The following is a 26270-nucleotide window of genomic DNA, read 5'->3' on the forward strand; positions in this document are numbered from 1 at the left end:
GCACCAAAAAAACAGGAAGTGGGCGGGAACTGCGACGCTCTATAACCGTTTTTCAAGAAAAAAAAAAAAAAGTTTTTTTTTTTTTTTTTTGGTCTTTTTTTTCTTTCAATTTATCCACACAGAACCAGAGATATCACGATCCAAAGATTTCTAGCTCCTTGGTTAACTTATTACTTTAAAGGTTTAATGACATTCACTTTTACACCACATTCAAAGTCTTTGTCCTGGTCCTTCAAAAGTGTACAAAAAGTTTTAAGTGAAAATTCCATTCCAGTGATCCATGGCAGGTGTTTTTCTCTCACATTTCTAAAGACTTTTCAACTGCAATGAAAAAAGAAATCTTTGCCTGCGGGTGTCGCTGGTGAGGGATTTTGCCTGTCAATCATCGCCTCTGCTCCGCCCCCCCCAAAGGAAAGGATAGGGGAGGGGAGGGGCGAGGAGGAGAGTGGGCGGGATTAATCGACTGTGACCTCACTGTCGAAGGGCCAAGCTCAGATTACTTTTCAGCCTAATTATTCAGAAAACCCCAGACCACAGAAAATCCACTGAATGTTCTAAGTTCAGGTTTTTTGGGTGTAATTGAGGTCATAAAACCCCAAATAAAACATTGAAAATAAAAAAAGTGAAAATGAATGTCATGATACCTTTAAAATCCTGTATCTTGGCTCCTGTGTAAAAAAAAATTAAACACTGGCACTGGGGGAAGTAAAATAAAAAAAACCCTCTGGCAGGGAATGTGTTAATGGGTTAATAAGACGGGCTAGGAAGGTCGGCCGGCGACAAACCAGATCCCCTATCAAAGTCCACTTTGAGCTGCATCCAACACATACAGTACACCGCCATTTCCCTCTGCCTTACCGGTCGGCCGCTAGGGGCAGTTGACATTTCTTTGTTTTCTGATGTTTTTTTGCTCGGCTCGGCCCGACTAATTAGCACATATTTTGGTCTCGGGTCGGGTCCGGGCAGAATGTGAGAGAACTTTATTCCATGAGCTTGTAAGGATTAGAGCAGGGGTCTTCAACAGGGGGTCCGGGACCCCTAGGGGGTCCTCAGAGCTACTATAGGGGGTCCACCAAATCTTTGGGTGATATGATTTAGTTTTTTTTACATTAACCACTTGAACCCTAGAATTCCTTTTCTGAGGGGAACATTAGCCAAAAATAGCAGATCTACAAGCTCACAACGCCTCGCAGCGCGAGGCGTTGTGAGCTTGTAGATCGGCTATTTTTGGCAAAGAGATATATAGGTGTAGAGGGAAAAAAGAGCAGACTAAGTAAAAAAAAAAACTTATCTGAAACACTATTTTATACAATATAGAGTAGGGGGTGCATCTCTCTGCATCTCTCTCTCAGCTAGGGGGTCCTTGGGCTGAAAACGTTGAAGACCCCTGGATTAGAGTTCTCAGTCGCCACGACTGATTTCAGTCATTTGGATTCCATAGAAGTCTGCATGTCTTCTATGGAAGCGTGTCGCGCAGCTCTCAATGCGTCGCATTGATAGATTGGCTATTTTCGGTTATTATTTTAAGATTGCAGTATTTGAAGTGGTCAAACTCTTTGACCACTTCACTTCTTATGGTCATCAATAGCTCATCAATAGCCCATCTACCAGCTCACAACACGCGACGTGTTCTCACCTTGTAGATCAGCTATTTTCAGCTATTTAGTCATTTTAAGATCAAAGAAGAGTATTTGAAGTGTTTGCCGAACTACCGATAAAATACATGTTCAGAAGAAACATCTTCCATGAAACATGAACGGCCTCAGAAAATGTCATTAAAGCAAAAGGTTAAAGCTTCAATCAGTGATTTCTTCCATCTGGTTGGGCTGTATGTAGAACAGCAGCAACATTTAGGTTTAGAATGATGATACCTAAAATGTCATCATTACATTTTCAGTCATTTGATTTATTTTTATTCCATGCAAGCAGCACTGTTTAGCTACTAGGAAATAAAGTGTTGTTTTTTTTTAATCTCAAAATCTTGGCTGTCTTTAGTCCTGCGACACAGCTGTTACACTAGTCGGGTGTATTATTAATTAATCAGACAAAAAAATAGCAGATATACGAGCTTGTAGATCTGCTTTTTATCGTGAAAATGTGTGCAAATATTTGATTTATATATATGTATTCTTTTAAATCAAACAAACCTTTGCTTCTGGGGGTCCCTGGAACAACATATTTTGAGATGCGTCCAAATACATGTTGTTGTTTGGTTGCTATATCAGTGGTGCTCCAACTTTTCCCATTTCAAGGACCCCCTGGCCGCGGACCCCTATCTCAAAATATTTTGTTCCAGGGACCCCCCCCCCCAGAAGCAAATATTGGAGTTAAAAATGTTCGCTTAAAAGAAAATATGTATATTCAAAGATTTGCACAAATTGTCAAGATTTTCCAAAAATAGCAGATCTACAAGCTCACTCGGTGCCGCGCTATGAGCTTGTATATCTGCTATTTTTTAATAGCCAAATCAATCTAAAAATGACACGGATGCATTCCCGGTCTTAATGGGTTTTAATTGGTGTTTGTTTCAGTAAAATGACGTCGCTCACCGAGGACGTCAGGCGAAGCGCCATGCTCTGCATCCTCACCGTCCCGGCGACCATGACCTCCCACGACCTCATGAAGCTGGTGGCGCCTTTTAATGATGTCATGGAGCACATGAAGATCATCCGTGACTCCACCCCTAACCAGTACATGGTGCTGATCAAGTTCAGCACCCAGGTAAGAGTCTGAACACAACCAGCAATGGACTGTTTTATGTATCTGTTAAGGGCTGTCCACACCAAGAATGATACCTATAGCACTAACGATGTAATGATGTGAGCATCCGTTCACACTGATGAACCATAACGTTGGGTAAACACGTTGGAACGCCACTCCCTCTAAATTCCATTCAAATGGACTTGGATCGGCTGTCAAGTGTTTTTTTCTATCATTCAGCAAATCAACCCTAAAACTGATCCCCGTGATAGTGTTGTTCACTGTCTATTTTATTTCTCTTACACAAATCCAGTATTTTCTTCTCTTTTTTACAATACTGTGTTTTCTCTTATCCTCTTTTCAATTCAGTAGCAAATAACAAACTCTTTTTTTAAGCAATTCTCTTACAAAGATCCTGTAATCGTCTCCGCCAGGCCGAAAGGCTGTCCGATTTTCCCATATTCCATCCTCATTGGCTTCCAAAGTTTGCAGGATTGGTTTGTTTTGAACAAAATGCCTCAAATCATGAACGCAGCTTGCGATTTCCGTGAAATTTCACACGCACATTCCCACTAGGCCCAGGAAGAAATGCCACCCCTTTCACGTTGGCCTGTTATAGCGCCACCACCAGGTCTAATTTAGCAAAACAAATTTTTGGAACAAAATGCCTCAAATCATGAATGCAGTGTCCGATTGCCGTGAAAGGCCTAAGTTGAAAAGTCCACCCTTTGCACATTGGCCTATTATAGCGCCACCAGGAGGCCACGATAACGTACCTGACCTGGCGGAGACCTGTGCTCCGAGGAGCACTTTTTTAGTTTCTTCTCTTTTCATATAACGCCTCCTCTACTGTTTGCATCGCGCTACATTTTCTTATTAAATCGATTTAAATTGTCACCAGTTTGAACCGATTTGAATCGATTTACGATAAATCGTTACATGTCTACAATACGGTTATCATTATAGTGTGGTTATAGCTGTGGGCAGAGGCAGTGGCAGGCAGCCCCCCTTAACTCTTTTATTGCCAAAAACGGGAATTCCCGTCCGATTCTACTATGGCTCTCATGGCCAAGGACGGAAATGACGGAATAAAATAAAAAAAAAGATTTATATATATATATATTTAATATACCGGTATATATATATTTTTTGGTCTTGTTTTTTTTTTTGTTTATCTCAAAGGAACTAGGAGATAACGCTATCCCAAAAGTTGCTGCTCCATTCACTTCAATGTTAAAATATAAACGGAGGGGGAAAAAAATCACATTTTCCCGGCACTGGGACGACACAGCCTGAAATAAGTCTGGCAATGAAAGAGTTAATGTTTTGCTCTCTCTCTTGTCTCTGTGTGGTCGTCCAGGCGGATGCAGACAGCTTCTACACCACATGCAACGGCCGCCAGTTCAACTCCATAGAGGAAGCCGTGTGCCAAGTGGTTTATGTGGAGAGGGCTGAAGTCATCAAGTCTGAACAGGTAGCCCCCCCCCCCCCCCCACAGTACAGTAAAGTATGTCCACTTCATATTTCTCACTTTGTTTTATGATCTTATTATTTTTAAAAAATAACCGCATTTAGACTTTCTCCAGAGAATATTGCATTTAAATGAATACTGCATGGATTAAAGTTCTCAGTCACATAGAAGCCGGCACGTCTCCTATGGAAGCATGTTGCGCAGCGAAAATAGCCGATCTACAAGCTCTCAATGCGTCACAGACGCATTGAGAGCTTGTAGATCGGCTATTTTCGGTTCTTATTTTAAGATTATAGAGCATTTGAAGTGGTCAAACTAGCAATATCTTCAGAAGCACCCTAATGGTCTCAGATATTTCATAAAAGCAAAGGTAAAAGCCTCAATCAGTGATCTCTTCACCTGGTTGGCAGTATGTAGAACAGCAGGAACAAATATCACTAAAACATCATAATTGTACATATTGTGTTAAAGGGCTAGACCACTTTGGTAGAGGTTTGGGTTTCCTTGCCATGATGTAACTCCAAAGGTGGACAAGAAATCAAAAATAATTGCTCCATTGATTAGAAATTGATGATTCAAAATATGCTCCTCATTGACTTACATTGTACGGTGGAAGAGTTCTCAAAGTCACTCTTTTTTCCTTGATGTGGAACAAGTTTGAGAAGCACTGATATTATAGCAACATACATTCTTCCAAAAAAAACTGTACAAAATATATATTAAAAAAAAATAATTTAGAAGACATTTGTAGAATCCCCCAGAAGCAAAGATTTGAGTAAAAACATTTCGCTTTAAAAAACATATATTAAAAATGTGCAAAAAATAGCAGATATACGAGCTTGTAGATCTGCTATTTTTGAATATCCCAAGTATAAAATAATGGTTATAGCTAAAAAACTAATCTAAAATGACACGGTATATGTTCCTGGATTGAATGGGTTAATCCATGAATTAGTGGATTTTGTGGAGCTTGTCTTATTGTTAAGCGTATGGTTCTCTCCCCCCCCCCCCCCCTCTTCCTGTTTCCTGGCCCGGCGGTGCCACAGGGAGCCAGTCTGCCGGTGATGCAGCTGACGGAGCTTCCTAAGTGCACCGTGTGCCTGGAGAGGATGGATGAGTCTGTGAACGGTGTTCTCACCACCCTGTGCAACCACAGCTTCCACAGCCAGTGTCTGCAGCGCTGGGAGGACGCCTCGTCAGTACCACACCCTCCTCCACCCCCCACCACCACATACCCATACACGTAACACATACCCACCACACACATAACACATACCCATACACATAACGCACACTAGTGTTGATTTCCTCCACTAAAACTATGACGAAAGATGTTGGTCGACTTCCTTTTTTCGCTGACGAAAACTAATTAAAAACTAAATACAAACTAAGCTATGATGACTAAAACTAAGACTAAATATATTGACAATTTCGTCAGCAAATAAAAACTAGACTAAAATGTTAGTGAGGGATTATAGTGGAGAAGAGATCCAGTAGAACTATAAGTAATTTTATGTTTGGTTGTGCTCGGGTGTTGTGCTCTGAAAATAGCAGATCTACAGTGAGCTTGTAGATCGGCTATTTTCAGCATCCAACCAAGTCTAAAATCAGCCGTTACGACGCCATCGAGGCACCGCCAAAACACATTATAGTCGACTAAATCAACTGTAGATTTAGTCGACTATAATTGTATGATATTTAGTCGACTAAAACTAGACTAACAGTAAAACATTTAACACATTGGGTGCCAGAGGTTTATTAAAATATTATACGTTGAGTGCCAGGATTTTTAACCATTTTTGAACCTTTTTCAAGTAGTCACAAAATATTTTCAGTGATCACCGTCCTCACGGTGATCCCCTCATTACACACATAGAGGTCTCGTACAATCGGGGGAAAAAAATTAAAAACATTCGGTAATCCGTTCCATAGTTGCAGCCAGTTGAAAATAGTTAAAAATACATTGTAAAAAAAAAAAGTACACAGGAGCCGAGATACAGGTTAACCAGGAAGTGGATTGGAGTCTAAATCTTCGAAAAATTATATCTCCTGGTGCTGTGAAGGAAAAAAAGAAGAAAAAAAATATTTTTTTCATTTTTTTATTTTTTTTTTCAAAAACAGTATATATACGGTTTTGGCACTCAACGTCAGTTTTTGAAAAGAAGTATATATACGGTTTTGGCACCCAATGTGTTAAAATGACTAAAATATGACTAAAACTAAATGGAATTTGCTTCAAAAGTCTAGAATTAAAACTGAATTTTGCCATCAAAATCAACACTAACACCCATACACATAATTAGGGGTGTGGGGAAAAAATCGATTCGTATTCGAATCGCGATACTAATGCGATACTTTTTTTAAAAACTTTATTTTGGGGGGGATCTTGGATTTACCTTTGTGTTTTACATAATTATCAGTTGTTAAAACCTTTACAATTATAAAAGCTATGTAAATGTACTGTGCTTTCATGCCAGCAGACAGGAGTAGATCCTGAAATCCTATGTTTTGAATCGAGAATTGAAGCCCAGTTTATTATATATTAAGCCACAGACCCCCATTTGATAACAATTGATATATATGTAGCTCTCTCAATCACTTAGCTGGGGACCCCCTCGCAGCTCCTCAAGGACCACCAAGAGGTCCCCAGACCCCACGTTTTTGTTTGTGTTTTCTGTTTTGCATGTCATCATTGTGTTCTGTAAAAAGGAAATAACATTACATTGCCATATGCGTAACAGCTGTATACACTACATTGTATACAGCTGCTTTCTTTGGTCAGCAATGTGTGTTGATGACTGTGTGGGTGGGTGTGTGTGTGTTTCAGGTGTCCTGTGTGTAGGTACTGTCAAACACCGGAACCTGTGGAGGAGAACAAGTGCTTTGAGTGTGGAGTGCAGGAGGTAAGGCTAAGGGCAGGTACACGCTGTAGGACTTTTAAAGTGGTCGGCGAGTCTTAACTGATCGTTAAGGTTTTCACACTACACAAGTCTCTTTCTTGAAATGGGCTGTCATATATTGTTTTCACACTATAAGATTGATCGCCGACAAGGGATCACACACTGCAGGATATTTCACAGGACTCTGCAACAGCAGCAGGATCCCGCGGTACCCGCAGGTTCCAACGCAAATCTTGCGGCCGCGGGTGGTATTTAAATAGGCCATTTGCGGTCTGGAAAAGGCCCAGCAAAATCCCGCACCGTGCTACAAGATACGAATATTATTAACGCTCGGGAAGGCATCGCAGAGCGCTATTATCGTGCTCCGATCCTCTCGCTGAGCCTTTCACACACAGCGAGCAAAACCTCGGCAATCAAAGCCTGATCTCCATCAGATCGGGCTGATTGGTGACTCAAATTATTATTATTATTCCAAAACTTTGGATTCAGTTCTAAAAGGAGCTGGCTAAACAGACTGTGTTGTCTCTTTTTTCTTATTTTATTTTTGCGGATGGGGGGCAAAAGTAATATCCTCCTATAATTTGACAAACCTCTGTGACCGACCGTCGTGTCAGCAAAACTGTGTGCCCGGTTCTCCTCACTGGCTGGAGCAATTGATCTGAATTTGCACACGGCCATTGACCATTACGATCTGAACGCAACTGCGAAGCCTGTTTTTCAATTTCATCAAATCTCAGCTGTTTATTAGCGTTTTAAAAAACAACGGGAGATCAAACTGCGCATGCGTCGAATCCACACACCCACTCTGTTACAGTGTTGAGGCTGCCTGCCTCGCCTGCCGCGCGCACACACACACACACACACACACACACACACCGTGCTTAAACTTAAAGGACTTTCATTTACGAGCGTGTACACAGAAAACATTCTTACAGATCTCTGTGTGTGTGTGTGTGTGTGTGTGTGTGTGTGTGTGTGTGTGTGTGTGTGTGTGTGTGGCAACGGGACGTGCAATAACCCCACGTTTGCAGCTACTTTCGCCTGCACACTTCACCGTGTATGGTCTAGTGTAATATAATATACCAAAAATGGTCCCCGACAGCATAATCGGAGCAAATTATTTTATTTTGTTCAAATTATTTCATTTTTTTCCTTCTGTTTACTGAAGAGCTTTACTAAAGAGACAGGGAAGACCCCCTGTTACTGAACAAACACTCTATTGCAGTGATTCATCTCAGAATATACTTTTACAAAAAATATATCACTTCCACCCACTTTTAACCCATTGATACCTGGAACGCATCTGTGTCACTTTAGATGTCTTTGGCTATTCAAAAATAGCAGATCTACAAGCTCATAGCGCGGCACTCGTAGATCTGCTATTTTTAAAAAATCGTGAAAATTATTTTTTTATATTTTTTTCCGAAAAATTGTTAGGATTTTGATTTTTTTAGACGCGGCCTCAGGTCTTAATGGGTTAATATCGCCCCCATACCTTTCTTCTTCTATCGGTTAGAACCTGTGGATCTGTTTGATCTGCGGTCACATCGGCTGCGGGCGCTACGTCAGTCGCCACGCCTACAAGCACTTTGAGGAGACCCAGCATACGTACGCCATGCAGCTCACCAACCACCGCGTCTGGGACTACGCAGGAGGTTCGTAATTCACCTTGTTCTTCAGTCAATGCCTGGTCACTTCCTCCCTAACAGGCTGCAGGTGTAATGCAGGTTATCAGTGTGTTGCATGTGTTTTGCAAGAGAAACCCCAAGCGTTTATGAAACCAACTAGGGGAAAAGTTTGACCACTTTACAAAAATAAAATGGCAGATCTACAAGCTCACAACGTGTGACACATCGCAACATGTTGTGAACTTGTAGATCTGCTATTTTCAAAAAAAGATATTGGGTAAAACATTTTTTTGACAACACAAATCTTGTATGGGGGGTCCCTGGCACACAATATTTTGACAGAGACAATGAGGTTCTAGGAAGCTAATTTGGGCCCTTTGCTCACTCAGGAGGTGGTATTAACCCTGAGTTCTGGGAGCCCAAAACGTATACTTTCAATAATATTAAAAAATAGCGAGCTTGTAGATCTGCTAGTTTCACTTCTTTTATAATTTTTTGGGTAAATGACTTACTTCCCCCTTCGGTGGTGGCTCTGGTTATAATGGAAACGTATAACAGAAGGTGTAAAAGGAGGTGTAGATAATGTGATTACAAGTACACTCTAAAACAGTCCAAAACACGCTCGCACCAGGTCAAATCGGGCCACCTTGGAGCAGTCGCCACCAGGTATTCCTAAACTTAACCTCAGTAAAACTATGTCTAAACCTAAGCTTATTCCTAACCTTAACCTCAGTAAAACTATGTCTAAACCTAACCTTATTCCTAACCTTAACCTCAGTAAAACTATGTCTAAACCTAACCTTATTCCTAACCTTAACCTCAGTAAAACTATGTCTAAACCTAACCTTAACCTCAGTAAAACTATGGCTAAACCTAACCTTATTCCTAACCTTAACCTCAGTAAAACTATGTCTAAACCTAACCTTATTCCTAACCTTAACCTCAGTAAAACTATGTCTAAACCTAACCTTATTCCTAACCTTAACCTCAGTAAAACTATGTCTAAACCTAACCTTAACCTCAGTAAAACTATGGCTAAACCTAACCTTATTCCTAACCTTAACCTCAGTAAAACTATGTCTAAACCTAAACTTAACCTCAGTAAAACTATGGCTAAACCTAACCTTATTCCTAACCTTAACCTCAGTAAAACTATGGCTAAACCTAACCTTATTCCTAACCTTAACCTCAGTAAAACTATGTCTAAACCTAACCTTAACCTCAGTAAAACTATGGCTAAACCTAACCTTATTCCTAACTTTAACCTCAGTAAAACTATGTCTAAACCTAACCTTAACCTCAGTAAAACTATGGCTAAACCTAACCTTATTCCTAACCTTAACCTCAGTAAAACTATGTCTAAACCTAACCTTATTCCTAACCTTAACCTCAGTAAAACTATGGCTAAACCTAACCTTATTCCTAACTTTAACCTCAGTAAAACTATGTCTAAACCTAACCTTAACCTCAGTAAAACTATGTCTAAACCTAACCTTAACCTCAGTAAAACTATGTCTAAACCTAACCTTAAAAAGGAAGGAAGAAAGCACTCATGAGATGAGTTTTCGAAGTACCAATGTACAGGGTGCACGGTTCAGGCAGATAAAGTTCATAGAAAGGAATACCAGCACTCACTTAAGTCCATTTAGGCTCTTATTTATTTAGGTCATAGCTCCCCAGCAACAGCGTCAAACCGGACGTTTTGGCCCAGAGGCCTTCTTCAGCGTATAATGACATCACACTGTTTTTGTGTCACTTATAAAGGGACCTTGGTGCCACGCACAGAGCGGTCCGGGTAACAACAAAATAAGACAGTCATTTTTTAACACGAAGGGTCACCATAAAACAGAAAATACATATACAGAAAAAAAGAAAAATAATTATTACCTAGAACACATTTTTTTTAGCAGTAAAGCGCCAGTTTTACAACCTTAGTCTGTGCGAGTCCCTCAGTACTCCTTCATAAAGACAGACTCAGATTTCATTCAAGACTTGCACATTTGTAAAAAATGCAAAACACATTTTTTAAATACCGAAGTATACACAGTGTCACTTGAAAAAGAGGCATTAATCATTCATTGTCACATCATCAATTCATTGCTCTAAAAAATAAACTCATTTCACTCTCAAGTGGTATGCTCTGTCTGTTTTACACACAATAAATACTATAAGAAAAAACTGTCGTGCAGGGGAGTCAAAGATAGTTTTGTCCACAACCTATTCCCCTTTGTGCATTGATATTAAGAATTCTGTTCAAAAATTCTGGTATGTGTTATCGAGTGATCCTAATGTGGGTCATGTATTCAAGGAGCCCCCCATCTTTGCACACAAACGTGCCAAAAATGTGAGGGACTCTTTAGTGAGGGCAGACTGTTATGTTCCACCACAGCATTTTATGTCCGATTTGCCTACGGGCAACTTTCCGTGTTACAACTGTGTTCATTGCAATGCAATGATCAGAGGGAATCATGTATTACATCCACATTCAGGAAAAAAGATTGATGTTAAAAGCATCATCACCTGTAAAACTAAGTTTGTGGTTTATCTGCTAAAATGCCCTTGTGGCCTTTTGTTATGTGGGTAGAACCAAAAGAGAACTTAAAGTTAGAATTTCAGAACATAAAAGTAATATTAGAAACAAGGATGAAAAATCACCTGTTGCTAGACATTTTAATGCGGTGGGACATGAAGTCTGTGCTTTAAGGTTTCAGGGTATTGAGGCAATATGGCCTTAAAAAGAGGTGGGGATCGTGAAAAACTTCTATTGCAACGAGAGGCATGGTGGATACACTCTCTCCAAACAGAACACCCTAAAGGTCTAAATGAAGAACTTTTACTAGGTTGTTTCCTATAGTATTTATTGTGTGTAAAACAGACAGAGCATACCACTTGAGAGTGAAATGAGTTTATTTTTTAGAGCAATGAATTGATGATGTGACAATGAATGATTAATGCCTCTTTTTCAAGTGACACTGTGTATACTTCGGTATTTAAAAAATGTGTTTTGCATTTTTTACAAATGTGCAAGTCTTGAATGAAATCTGAGTCTGTCTTTATGAAGGAGTACTGAGGGACTCGCACAGACTAAGGTTGTAAAACTGGCGCTTTACTGCAAAAAAAATAGTGTTCTAGGTAATAATTATTTTTCTTTTTTTCTGTATATGTATTTTCTGTTTTATGGTGACCCTTCATGTTAAAAAATGACTCTTATTTTGTTGTTACCCGGACCGCTCTGTGCGTGGCACCAAGGTCCCTTTATAAGTGACACAAAAACAGTGTGATGTCATTATACGCTGAAGAAGGCCTCTGGGCCGAAACGTCCGGTTTGACGCTGTTGCTGGGGAGCTATGACCTAAATAAATAAGAGCCTAAATGGACTTAAGTGAGTGCTGGTATTCCTTTTTATGAACTTTATAAACCTAACCTTAACCACTATGTCTAAACCTAACCTTAACCTCAGTAAAACTATGTCTAAACCTAACCTTATTCCTAAATGTAACCTCAGTAAAACTATTGTCTAAACCTAACCTTATTCCTGAACTTAACCTCAGTAAAACTATGTCTAAACCTAACCTTATTCCTAAATGTAACCTCAGTAAAACTATTGTCTAAACCTAACCTTATTCCTGAACTTAACCTCAGTAAAACTGTCTAAACCTAACCTTAACCTCAGTAAAACTATGTCTAAACCTAACCTTAACCTCAGTAAAACTGTCTAAACCTAACCTTAACCACTATGTCTAAACCTAACCTTAACCTCAGTAAAACTATGTCTAAACCTAACCTTATTCCTAAATGTAACCTCAGTAAAACTATGTCTAAACCTAACCTCATTCCTGAACTTAACCTCAGTAAAACTATGTCTAAACCTAACCTTATTCCTGAACTTAACCTCAGTAAAACTATGTCTAAACCTAACCTTATTCCTAACCTTAACCTCAGTAAAACTAATACAAGAATACACAAACCGCTGTGGGGTTGAGCGGTCTGTGAAAAACATGGGGGCGAGTGTGTTTTGGGGGCGAGTGTTACGGTTAGCGATACTGTAGTTCTGCCTGTGAAACCTGGGTTGTAACACTCTGACCATGTGATGATGGGTATTATTCTTCTATATTCCAGATAACTACGTCCATCGCCTGGTGGCCAGTAAGACGGATGGAAAGATGGTGCAGTATGAGTGCGAAGGAGACACATGCCACGACGAGAAGATAGACGCACTGCAGTTAGAGGTGAGCTTTCCTTTGTTGTTGTTAACCCTTAACCCTTTAAGTCTGGGAACGTATGTGTGTCTTTTTAGATTTATTTTGACAAATCTTGAAGATTTGTGCAAATCTTTGAATATCTATGTTACAGGGAAATTGGAAAAGGAGCGCTCGTTTTCACCCCCCCTTGCTTCCCCCTCTGTTATCGATTCACTTTGATTGCGACTGGTGACGTTAATCTGTCTATCTAATCAACACACCTTGTGCACGCATGCACACTAATTACAGAGTGTCGTGGATAGTAACCCATGAAAAGATCTATTCCCCCCCTATCGGTTTACAACTCGGGACGGCACTGAGTCGACTAGCAGACCATCGGCCGGTCGGCGCGGGCACTCACGCCTGGAGGCGCTCGGGCGCGCCTCCTCGGCCTCAAGGTCTGCTGAGTCGGCGCGCCTCCGTCATGGACAATAACTATTATCACCGTCTCGCGAGTTAAAAACACAGCGTTACTCTGCTCAGTTTGGCTAACCGCTTCATTATCCAACCTGTCATAGAATATGTCTCTCATATTATCCATTTTATTTTCAGCGCTCCTCCGCCTCGCATCAAAGCCCCGCCTCGCGACTAAAAACAAGCATACCTTTTCAATGTCCCAACGAGTGTGTGTGTGTGTGTGTGTGTGTGTGTGTGTGTGTGTGTGTGTGTGTGTGTGTGTGTGTGTGTGTGTGTGTGTGTGTTTAAGCGAACATTTGTAACTCAAATCTTTGCTTCTGGGGATTCTACAAATGTCTTCTAAATCCTAACAGTTTTCTGAAAAACTTATGTTGCTATAATATCAGTGGTTTTTTCAAGGACCCCCAAAATGATATTTATTTGAAAACAAGTTGTTCCAGGGACCCCCCAGAAGCAAAGATTTTAGTTGAACATGTTCGCTTGAAAAAATATATATATTCCAAAGATTTTCACAAATGTTCACGATTTTTCAAAAATAGCAGATCTACAAGCTCATAGCTGGGTAAAATAATAATAAATGTATTAAAAGTAACGTGTTACTGCCCAACACTGTTCAGGAGCCTCCATGCAGTATAGGAGAGTCTCTGGTGATGTAATGACCCTAACCTTTTAGTATCACTTCAGCTCGCTTGGAACCTCAAAGGAGGTGATGCCATAAAAACTAACTACCAGGTACTTTTGCCTAATAGACCATTGGTTCCCAAAGTGGGGTCCGGGGACCCCCAGGGGTCCTTGGAGGGGTAAAAAAAAGAAAGAGGTAATACTGTCACAATCATTTAGAGTCACAATCATTTAGTGTCACAATCATTTAGTGTCACAATCATTTAGAGTCACAATCATTTTAACCATATTTTATGGTTTGGCTATTCAAAAATAGCCAAAACAATAACAAGTTCATAGCGCGGCACCGAGTGCCACGCTATGAACTTGTAGATCTGCCATTTTTGAAAAATCGTGAAAATCTTTGAATATGCATATATATTTTAAAGCGAACATTTGTAACTCAAATCTTTGCTTCTGGGGGGGTCCCTAGAACAAAATATTTTGAGATGGGGGTCCGCGGCCAAATGCATATAATTTTGGGTGGTCCTTGACATGAAAAGGCTTGAGAACCACTGATTATAGACAACAAAGAGAGTGGAGTGTGGGGTTCCATGCAGTTAGAAATGTGCTTTTAACTAAGGCTGTTCTCTTTGTCTACAGTATTCCTACCTGCTGACGAGTCAGCTGGAGTCCCAACGGATCTACTGGGAGAACAAGATAGTTCATCTGGAGAAGGACACTGCAGAGGAGGTATGAGACATAATGGCATGCGGCCCGTTCACTACTTTCACTAGTTTTATTCAGAGACGGCAGCAAAGGCAAAGATGCTCATTTTATAGCGAACCGTCTGAGATGACCACTTCATCAACCCTTAACACATTAAAAACCGGCAACACATCTAACCACTTACCACTTAAAGGACAACTTTGTTTTTTTACAACCAAGGTTTATGTTTTAGCTTGTAATTAAAGTAAATAAAAGATGAGTGTTATTTTCTTTTCATTTACTGCTTTCTATAGTATTAGCAATTTTCGCGATATTTTTTACAGTGGGCGGGGGCATTCTGTCCGGTGGCTAAATATGCCTTTTTTTACACAATAAAAAAGGTCCTGTGGTCTTTGATGGCCAGATGTGAGTTATTGGGGGCTAGAAGAGCTACACTGTACTGTAAATAATAATAAAAAAAATGCCGGGTTATTGTGTAAAAAAAGACATATTTAGCCACCGGACAGAATGCCCCCCCGCCCACTGTAAAAAAGATCGCGAAAATAGCTAAAACTATAGAAAGCATTAAATTAAAACATTTTAACACATCTTTTATTTACTTTAATTACAATCTAAAACATAACCCTTGGTTGTAAAAAAACAAAGTTGTCCTTTAAATCATTATTTTATACTTTGGCTATTCAAAAATAGCAGATATACAAGCTGTAGATCAGCTATTTTTTATTTGTGCAAGTCTTTTAATATTATTTTTTTTAAAGTGAACATTTGTAACTCGAGTCTTTTCTTCTGTGAGGGGGTCTCTGGCACAAAATAGTTTTGAGATGGGCGGTCCGCGGCCAAACACATAATTTTGGGGGTCCTTGACATGAAAAAGTTGGAGCACCACTGATAATATCAGTGGTGCTCCAACTTTTTCATGTCAAGGACATGTGTTTCTAAATCCTAACAGTATGTTGCTTTAATATTATTAAAGCAACATACTGTTAGGATTTAGAAATCATTTTTAGGCCATGTATTTGGCCGCGGACCCCCCATCTCAAAATGTTTTGTTCCATGGAACCCCCCCACCCCCCCCAGAAGCAAAGATTTGCACAAATCTTCAAGATTTAAACAAAATAGCAGATCTATGAGCTCGTAGCGCGGCACTCTGTGTCATGCAAATCTTAGTTTGAATATATATATTTTTTAACTAAAATCTGTGCTTCTGGGGGGTCCCTGGAGCAACATATTTTGAGATGGGGGTCCGCGGCCAAATACATATAATGTTGGAGGTCCTTGACATGAAAAAGGTTGAGAACCACTGATTATAGCAACGGGAGTTTTTTTTCAAAGTTCTAAAACTGATTTAGAAGACATTTGTAGAATCCCCCAGAAGCAAAGATTTGAGTTAAAAATGTTTGCTTTAAAAATATATATATTCAAAGATTTTCACAATTTGTCTCTCAATTGAGCTTGTAGATCTGCTATTTGTGAATAGCCAAAGAAATCTAGAATGACACAGATGCGTTCCCGGAGTGAATGACCTTCTGCTACATAAATGGCACGTGCCTAAATGACAACGAGGGAGTTTACATCACATCCTGTGTACTGGAAATGACACTGTCATTTAATAACTGGTCCCATACTATTTTTTTTCTTCATTTTATCTCTCTGTATGTTAGATTACTAACATGAAGGCTAAGTTTAAGGAGACTCTGGAACGCTGTGATAACCTGGAGCGACGGCTGGGAGAGCTGAGCAAAGACAAACAGGGCATGGACAAGAAGTAAGTTATCCTGCTGTCACACAAACAGCTTTACAGTGTTGTTGTTGTTGTTGGGGTGCCAGGGGTTGTATAAAGCAGTGCTTCTCAAACCTATTTAATGTCAAGGACCCCCAAATTGACACTTATTAGCCCACGAAACCCCATTTGAAAAGATATGCCATAGGGACCCCCATAAGAGAAGATTTTTGCGGATCTAGCAGTGATTCTCAACCATTTTAATTTCATGGACCCCCCCCCAGTTTGACATGCATTTAGGCTACGGACCCCCATTCAATGGCATTTCTATCTCTGGGACCCCAATTTATATTGTAAAATCAATGTTAATTTAACTCTGAGAGTGTACAAATGGAACCAAAATGGAACTTAACGGGTCCATTTGGTTCCATTTGTACACTCTTATTTCTGTTGTATGTAAAGCACTTTGTGAGACCTCTCTGAAAAGTGCTATACAAATAAGATGTACTTACTTACTTACTTCCACCCCTAAGTATAGTGTTTTTATGTTTGTTTTTGAATGGACCCTGACTCTACAACAGGACACACATAAAGTTGACTGTCAGTGTTGATTTCGTCGACTAAAACTATAACGAAAAATGTCTGTGGACTACCTTTTTACACTGACGAAAACTAAATAAAAACTAAATAAAAACTAAGCTGTGATGATTAAAACTATGACTAAATATATGGACAATTTCATCAACAAATAAAAACTAGACTAAAATGTTATGGAGGGATCTAGTGGAGAAGAGATCCAGTGGAACTAAAAGAAAGTCATCATGGGTGCACATGGGTGTCACAGACCGAAAATAGCCAATCTACAAGCTCACGACGTGTTGTGAGCTTGTAGATCGGCTATTTTCGGCATACAGCTAAGTGAAGATTTGCCATTTCGGCGCCATCACGGCCCCGCCAAGAATCTGTTTTAGTCGACTAAATCAACTGTAGATTTTAGTCGACTAAAATATTATGATATTTAGTCAACTAAAACTAGAATAAAATAAAAGTAAAACATTTCAGGTGACTAAAATGTGACTAAAACCACACAGAATTGTATTAAAAAAAGACCATGACTAAAACTAAATCAAACCTTGCTGTCAAAATCAACACTGACTGATGTGCTTCCACCTCCCCAGATACACCCAGCTGAACACTATGTGCTGAACACTATGTGCTTCCACCTCCCCAGATACACCCAGCTGAACACTATGTGCTGAACACTATGTGCTTCCACCTCCCCAGATACACCCAGCTGAACACTATGTGCTGAACACTATGTGCTTCCACCTCCCCAGATACACCCAGCTGAACACTATGTGCTGAACACTATGTGCTTCCACCTCCCCAGATACACCCAGCTGAACACTATGTGCTGAACACTATGTGCTGAACACTATGTGCTTCCACCTCCCCAGATACACCCAGCTGAACACTATGTGCTGAACACTATGTGCTGAACACTATGTGCTTCCACCTCCCCAGATACACCCAGCTGAACACTATGTGCTGAACACTATGTGCTTCCACCTCCCCAGATACACCCAGCTGAACACTATGTGCTGAACACTATGTGCTTCCACCTCCCCAGATACACCCAGCTGAACACTCGTATGAGCAAGATGAGCCAGGAGCTGAAGGAGGAGCAGGAGATGAACCGCTGTCTGCGCTCCAACCAGGTGGAGCTGCAGGCCCAGCTGGCCGAGGAGGAGCGCAAGGCCAGGGAGACCGGTGAGACGGCCGGCTTCAAACGCCAATAAGGCACCGAGACCCAGTCATTTCATCCATTAAGATCTGTGTGTCATTTTAGATTTTGAGCTATAACCATTTTTTTTTTAAACTTTGGCTATTCAAAAACAGCAGATTTACAAGCTCATAGCTCGGCACCGAGTGCCTATGACTAAATATATTGAGCTTCCGTGTCCCAGACTGTATGGCCGGAAACATTGGAACATTGTGGGAGGCAACAGTCTGGACACGCGAGACTAGTGTCTTATTGTCTTCGTTTCGTAGTGCTGATTTCGTCGACTAAAACTATGACGAAAAACGTTCGTCGAATACCTTTTTACACTGACGAAAACTAAATAAAAACTAATAGTCAGGGGATATTAGCAGAAAGATTTCCAATCTTGGAATAAATTCCTTACCAAAAAAAATCTTCACCAATGTGTTTGTAAAGGTGTCTAGTAACACATCTCACAAAGACTGAAATTCAGTTTCCCTAGGAGAATTTTTGACAGCTGCTGAAAGTTGGGGTACCCACCATTTCCCTGCATTTCCATGCAGGAAAAAACAAATCAAATTTTAATTCTGTTTTAAGTAGCATGTGAGGGGTCAAACTAGGGTGTTGTGTACTTGTGTATAGATGTTTTTTGTCATCTACACTGTAGATGGACAAAAAACATCTATACACAAGTATAGAGGGTCTAAAAGTGGTTAAACTGAAGTGATATTGATACATTCCCAAACAATTATTAAAGTATTCTGCGGCACCCCTGGACTTGTGTCACGGCACCCTAGGGTGCCACAGCACCCACTTTGAGAAACCCTGATATAGAGTCTGGAACTACGCCTCCCGAAATCCGAGTCAGGAAGCTGGCACTCTCCGTTCACGAAAATATATTTTAAAATATCTTTACATTTTATTTTCTAATTTCCATTCTTGCTTAGCAGAAAGCTAAATATGCTTAGATGAGTTTGATTTAAATTTGCACGACTGTAAAGACGAAACAGAAGTGGGGAGGAGGCTTCACATCCGCTTTATATTTTAATCATGATCAGAGCTTCTGAGTCCCAGACTGTATGACCGGAAACATTGTAACATTGTGGGAGGCAACAGTCTGGCCACGTGAGACTAGTGTCTTATTGTCTTCATTTCGTAGTGTTGAGTTCGTCGACTAAAACTATGACGAAAAATGTTCGTCGACTACCTTTTTACACTGACGAAAACTAAATAAAGACTAAATAAAAACTAAGCTATGATGACTAAAGCTGAGACTAAATATAATGACTATTTCGTCAGCAGATACAAAACTAGACTAACATTTTAGTGAGGGTTTAGTGGAGAAGAGATCCAGTAGAACTAAGACAAGTTATTTTATGTTTGGTTGCGCTCGGGTGTTACGCTCTGAAAATAGCAGATCTACAAGCTTCACAACGCGTCGCAGCGCGACGCGTTGTGAGCTTGTAGATCGGCTATTTTCAGAATGCAACCAAGTGTAAAATCAGCCATTACACCACCATCAAGGCACCGCCAACATACATTTTAGTCGACTAAATCAACTGTAGATTTAGTCGACTGTAATCTTATGATGTTTAGTCCACTGAAACTAGACAAAAACTAAAACATTTCAGGTGACTAAAATATGACTAAAACTAAATGGAATTGTATTCAAAAGACTACGACTAAATCTAAATTTGCTGTCAAAATCAACTCTGTTCCCAGGAGAGCGCAAGGACGGGACGATAGCGGACCTCCAGGAGCAGCTGAGGGACGTGATGTTCTACCTGGAGGCCCAGCAGCAGATAGAGCACCTGCCTCCGGAGGCCCGCACCGAGATCCAGGAGGGACAGATAAACATCGGCGCCAGCCCCCTGGAGGGCGGCCTGGGTATGGCGGGGGAGGGGCCCTCCTCTGTCCGAGGCAGGAGGGGCCGCGCCAAGAGGAGGAAATAAAAAAGACTGGGAGGAAGTTAAGATAGCCTGGTAAACCCCTCCCTCCGGAAATCTCATTTGTATTTAATTTCAGCAGTGAGTCTGGCATGCAGGCCTGTTTGCTTTTTCTTCTGTGGCCGGGAGCTGGGCGGGATTAGTACCGTTGACTGACAAGCCCTTCAGCCAATCAGCAGTGCGTTCACCACCACCACCAGAGCAACGGTGACGCAAGGGGACATTTGAAAGGGCCAAGCCGAAAATAGGTTGCTTTATACGGATACATAACTACCGCTGCCCGTCCCTGCCGGTTCTCTGAATGTCTATTTTTAAATAGGCTCTGTCATGATTTAATTGACCACATATATGAAGTGAAACCACTAAATGCTATCCGAAAAATATCTTTAAAGGATCTACACCATGAATTTAAAAAAAATATATATATATATATATTTAATATCATATTGTTTATGTCCCGCAAACGTTTTTCAAAAGGTTTGAGGCTAAATCAAGCCTCAGATATACTCATTCCAACTAACTTCTCTCTGGCTTATAAAGCACTTTCACCTGCAATACCACATTGTCCTGATTTGCACCTGGCGCTATTGAGACTTACGAGTTTGTATGCGTGTTATCTCCTGGTTCTGAGTTCTAAGTTGGAACTGAACAACGGGAGGGATTTTACCGCTAGTGACTGACATCACTTTCGGAGCCAAATCAGTTTGGCCTGTTTTGAGACCAATTTACATAAAACCCCAGATATGCTCTGAAAGCCTGAGTGCTCAAACTGGGGTATTTTTTGGGAGAGGTAGGGGAGACCAAAAACACACAAAAAAGAAGGAAAAGTTAAAATTCATGGTGTAGTCCCTTTAAAGTAAATTCCGTGCAAAACAGCGGACAAAGTTTAAATGGCCGCCGTAACAATTTTGGTCGGCTGCACTCGGCTCCATTCGGGTTCACTCGGGTTCCACCTGATTGGCCAACCTCCGCTGTCAATCACAGAACAATGAGCGAGGACGCTGATTGGAGAGTTCATGTTATGAACTCCCCAGAAACGCCCACACAGGCCTGCAGGCCAGACTCACTCCTGAAATCAAATCCAAATGAGATGTCCGGAGGGAGGCGTTTACCAGGCTAGAAGGAAGAGGCTTTCAGACTCTCCCCAGGCTGTTCATGGACACGTATATATATATATTATGTATGGCTTTGTTTGGGACCTGGTTTATATACTATGTTCAATGCCCGGTGGCACACGGCCCGGAAAATAGCCGATGTAGAAGCTTCACAACCAGGGATGTTAACAATTAATCTATTATCGATTGATTGCCGTTAAGAATTTACCCAATTTAAATGTATCGATTAATGGTACAGCTTCGTATGGATTGGCTGCGGACCCCTATCAGAAAAGGTTTTGCCAGGGACCCCCAGAAGAGGAATTTTATTTTTAAAAAGTATCAACATTATTCAACATGTTCCGAACATTTTTGATTCTTTTGAAAATTAGCAGATATGCAAGCTCGCAGCGCGGCACGTTGCGAGCTTGTAGATCTGCCGTTTTCAAATAGCCGACGCATGTAGGTTTAAAGTGCTCACATGGCCTATTGTAGTCTGTTCTCATAGACCTGGCTGCTTATTTCTCTCGCAGAATGTGGCAACACTGCTCTGTGAGGCCCCACACATCGGCACAGACACTCTTTCCATTTCCCACGTTTCATTTGAAGATGGAAAATAATCCAAGAGCTTCACACACACACATCCATAATATTATTTCACAGGTGATGATGGGTAAAGAAAAATAAACAGAATTTAACCCATTAAAGACCTGAAGAACAGTTTTCTAAAAAACATATGTTAGATATCAGGGATGCTCAAACCTTTTCACGTCATATGTATTTGGCCGCGGACCCCCATCTCAAAATATTTAGTTCCAGGGACCCCCAGAAGCAAAGATTTTAGTTAAAAATGTTGGCTTGATGAATATGTATTCAAAAGACTTGCATACATTTAAAAAAAATAGCAGATCTACAAGCTCATAGCGCGGCACTTTGTGCCGCGCTATGAGCTTGTAGATCTGCTATTTTTGAATAGCCAAAGTATAAAATAATGCTTAAACTTTGAGAACCAATGTGCTATATGTATCTAAAATCTAAATGACAAAGATGCCCTCCTAGTTTTAATGGGTTAAAACTAAGCTAATAAAATAAATACCTGCAAGCTTGTAGATCGGCTGTTTCCGGGCGTCGTATACTCTTAAGTCGGACACCGTGCGACAGCTAGGTCTGGATGGAGCCTTATTCGGTGGCGTGCGCCCCCGCCCACTCTGTTCTGGAAGAGTATTGTTTATAATATTTCAGGTTCTTCAGATTGTACTTCGAGGAGGATCGATCGCCAAACGGTCAACATGGACGAGAACAACATGAGGACAAAACAAAACAGTCCTTTTGTAGAAGAAAGAAAGAGTGAAAGAGGAGCACCTTCCTTTGTGAACCAGATGAAGAGGAACTGGAGTTAGGTGGTTTATATATATGTGTGTGTGTGTGTGTGTGTGTGTGTGTGTGTATGAAATATGTATAAAACATGTTGAATGACAAGTATCTGTGGGTGAATGAATGGACTCACATGCATATATCGTGTCATTCTCACCAAATCCTGGTTGAAAGACGTTTTCCAGCGTGAAACCTGTCATATAAGGCAGACACATCGTTGTTGTCGGGCAGAAACCTCATATCTCCATAATTCTAACTTTCTGTTTTTTTCTCCCCGTAAATTAACGACACTGCTTGATCATACTACAGCGTCACACAAGAGAATCAAAAGTAGCAGATCGACAAGCTGTAGATCTGCTACTTTTTTAATTTATTTTCTGTCTTTTTATGCCTTCATTGATATAGGACAGTAGTTTAACACTAAATGGGGAGAGAGAGATGGGGAATGACACGTCTGGATCGGGACTCGAACCCACGACGCGCCGACGGGCTACGTTGAGCCCTAGGTGCCCAGACCGCTACGGCAGCCGTCCGGGCCAGATCTGCTACTTTTGACGCTAACCGTTTTGGACATTTATGTGGTTTCCACCCGACAGAGACGATATATATATATATATATATATATATATTAAAAACAAATCGTTTTCTGGAAGCAAAAAAACAAAACGAGGACTGAGGCTTTACTGAGAAAGTTTCATTTCAGAAGGTTTATAAAATAACGTAAATAATCCACATTGTCCTTTTTAGAAAACCTCATTACTGCAACATTCCAAACCCGTCGAGAACATTATTATAAAGATTAATAACTACAAGTCCCATACCCGGGGAGGATGCGCATGCACAGCCAAGCTTTTTATGTGCGGACTTGACACAGATCCCATAGCCTGTGGGCAAAAATGATAATGAACAGCTCAAATGTGGAGAAACATAAAAAAAAATCTACTTATATACATTTTAAGATTTTAAGAAATGTAAGAAAAACCTTAATTGACCACACACACATACAGGTCTACATAGCGCCTCTGTCGGGTGAAAACCTCATTTGTCCAAAACATGATTCAAATAAAAAAATGGCAAAAGCAGCAGATCTACAAGCTCGAAACGCGTCGCTTCGCGCCGCGTTTCGAGCTTGTAGATCTGCTGCTTTTGATGCGTTTGCGTGACGATATAGTGGGACTCAAGTAGGGCGTTAAATTTACGATAAAAACACCACAAAAAGAATATGGAGATGAGAGGTGTTCTGCCTGACAACAGCGATAGTGCTCGGTGTGCACTGCAGCTTGCTGTGTGTTTAAATCAAAGTCCTTTGTAACTTTGCACTGTTGAGCCCAGCTGTAGCGTTATGCCTACTGGACATTAAACATTACAATTCTTCAGCCACATTCCGTGACTCTCAATCATCTTTTGTTTTTGGGTTTTTTCTTTGCGTTTAGTGCAGCAGACTTTGGAGGACATGAACAGTTTGGTTTGGTTTCTCGGGTTTGAGCCATTAACTCTCTCAGTGCCATGAGGACATGAACAGTTTGGTTTGGTTTCTCGGGTTTGAGCCATTAACTCTCTCAGTGCCGGAACGAGTTATCCCGAGTTTAAAAAATAAAAATAAAATGTATTTTATTTTTTTTTATTTTTTTTTATTTTTTTTATGTTCAGAACCCAAGATATCATTATCTCAAGATTTGCAGCTCCATCCACTCCTTGTTTAATGTATAACTGAAAAAGGCTGTATCTCGCTTCCTAAGCACTTTTTTTTTTTTACTTTGAAACAGTATGAACATATTTTTTTATTTCATTGGCACTGAGAGAGTTAATACCGGGGAACGCCTCTGTGTCATTTTAAGAATTATCCATTAAAAAAAAGCAGATATACAAGCTCACAGCGCGGCACAGAGTGCCGCAAATCTTTGAATATTTATTTTTAAAAACTAACATTTGTAACTCAAATCTTTGCTTCTGGGGGACAATGTCTTCTAAATCCTAACCATCCTTTCTTTTTAAAAACTTATATTGCTATAATCAGTGGTTCAGTTTCATGTCAAGGACCCCCAAAATGATATGTATTTGGCCGCGGACCCCCATCTCAAAATATGTTGTTCCAGGGACCCCCCCCCAGAAGCAAAGATTTGAGTTACAAATGTTCGCTTTAAAATAAATATATATATATACAGTATATTCAGATTTCATGATTTGCACAAATGTTCAGAATGTTACAAAAATAGCAGATCTACAAGCTCATCGCACGATGAGCTTGTAGATCTGCTATTTTTGAATAGGCCAAAGAAATCTAAAAATTGACACCGATGCGTTCCCGGTCCTAATGGATTAAAGGACGACTTCACAGATTTTCAACCTATCTTCATATAATTGGTCCTCACTAATGCTCATGATAAAATGGTATTTTTTTCTATTGGTCTGTGTCTCATAGGAGGACTCTGGATAGTCCAGAAATCTGTCTGCCAGTGACATCATCATTATAGTCCATGAGCCAGAGCCCCAAAATTGAGCAAAAATTATCGAAAGAGTGGGCAAAACCAAACCTATATTAAATTGTTCATAGGGTCAATACGAGTAAATAAATATATGATAACCTCTCCACAGGAGCAGCTTTTTCATGGTTATCACACATTTTGTTATTTTCCCCATACGTACATGACTGGTGAAAAAATGACAAAATTTAAAAAAGAGTTATCATAATGAAACTTCCTGAGTTGATTACTTACATGAAGACAATGATTTATCGTATTACAAGTTTTCTGAAATTGTATATTTAAATATGCAAATTAGGCATTTAGTCCATGAGCCAGAGCCCCAAAATTGAGCAGATATTGAATATTCCCTCGTTAAAAACCTTTGACTCCAACATCTTAACAAAATGAAATAAGTATGTTGACTCTGGCTTTGTCCAATGTTGATTCTGGAAAGTTATGCAAATTTGGGCATATTTTCCTATGCCTAATTTGCATATTTGAATATACAATTTCAGAAAACTTGTAAAAAAGATTTGCACACATTTTCACGATTTTTCAAAAATACCAGATCTACAAGCACATAGCGCGGCACTCGGTGCCGCGCTATGTGCTTGTAGATCTGCTGTTTTTTGAATAGCCAAAGTGTAAAATAATGCCTTTTAGCTCAAATGAAAAAGTGACACAGATGCGTTCCAGGTCTTTAATGGGTTAATGACAAAGCGCTGACCTGCAGAATGGACAAATAGGAAATGTCTTCATGTTGTAAAACTGGCAACCTTTTGAATGATCTCACAGACCAAAACAGCACTTGGTCTCTGTCGGGTGGAAACCTCATTATGTCTAAACAGTGGCGCAGCCAGAACGCTAGTATAGGCTGGGCCTAGGCGGTAGCGGGTGGGGACGCATGCATGCACGTGCATGCGTCCCCGACCCCGTGCGCGAAAATGTGCGGATATTGGGCGTTTTTTTGTTACTTTATTTCGGTTTAAGGGTTAGGGGTAGGTTAGGGTTATGTTATTATAATTCTTATTTTTGGCTGATTTTACCGATTTTTTTTTTTTATCAAAAAATTAATTATACATTTAAAAAAATCATTTTTATTTATTTTTTTGCAAAATCGATCCACCCATGGCTGCGCCCCTGTGTCTAAAACTGCAACTTTTCAGGATTCAAATTCAAAAGCAGCAGATCTACAAGCTTGAAACGCGTCGCAATGCTTTCGT

The 26270-nt window shown here is 40.3% G+C and overlaps 1 protein-coding gene across 4 annotated transcripts in view; it reads left to right on the plus strand.

Moving 5' to 3' along the window:
* LOC308077758 (BRCA1-associated protein-like) overlaps positions 1 to 26270 on the plus strand; it is an 801007-nt gene that overhangs the window by 15553 nt on the left and 759184 nt on the right. For 3 of the 4 annotated variants that reach the window (XM_080418665.1, XM_080418667.1, XM_080418666.1), the window contains exons 5-14: positions 2532 to 2721; positions 4061 to 4174; positions 5218 to 5366; positions 6999 to 7074; positions 8588 to 8726; positions 12819 to 12928; positions 14621 to 14710; positions 16348 to 16451; positions 18037 to 18176; positions 19891 to 22563. In XM_080418665.1, the coding sequence (XP_080274791.1) occupies positions 2532 to 2721; positions 4061 to 4174; positions 5218 to 5366; positions 6999 to 7074; positions 8588 to 8726; positions 12819 to 12928; positions 14621 to 14710; positions 16348 to 16451; positions 18037 to 18176; positions 19891 to 20120 (1342 nt within the window). In that variant the 3' untranslated portion in view covers positions 20121 to 22563. Of the gene's footprint in view, positions 1 to 2531; positions 2722 to 4060; positions 4175 to 5217; positions 5367 to 6998; positions 7075 to 8587; positions 8727 to 12818; positions 12929 to 14620; positions 14711 to 16347; positions 16452 to 18036; positions 18177 to 19890; positions 22564 to 26270 lie in introns of those variants that run through there. The other variant, XR_013932444.1, reaches the window with a different exon arrangement.

This window comes from Gymnoscopelus braueri (genome assembly GCF_963280865.1).
Source record: "Gymnoscopelus braueri genome assembly, chromosome: 22".
Classification (NCBI taxonomy): Eukaryota; Metazoa; Chordata; class Actinopteri; order Myctophiformes; family Myctophidae; genus Gymnoscopelus; species Gymnoscopelus braueri.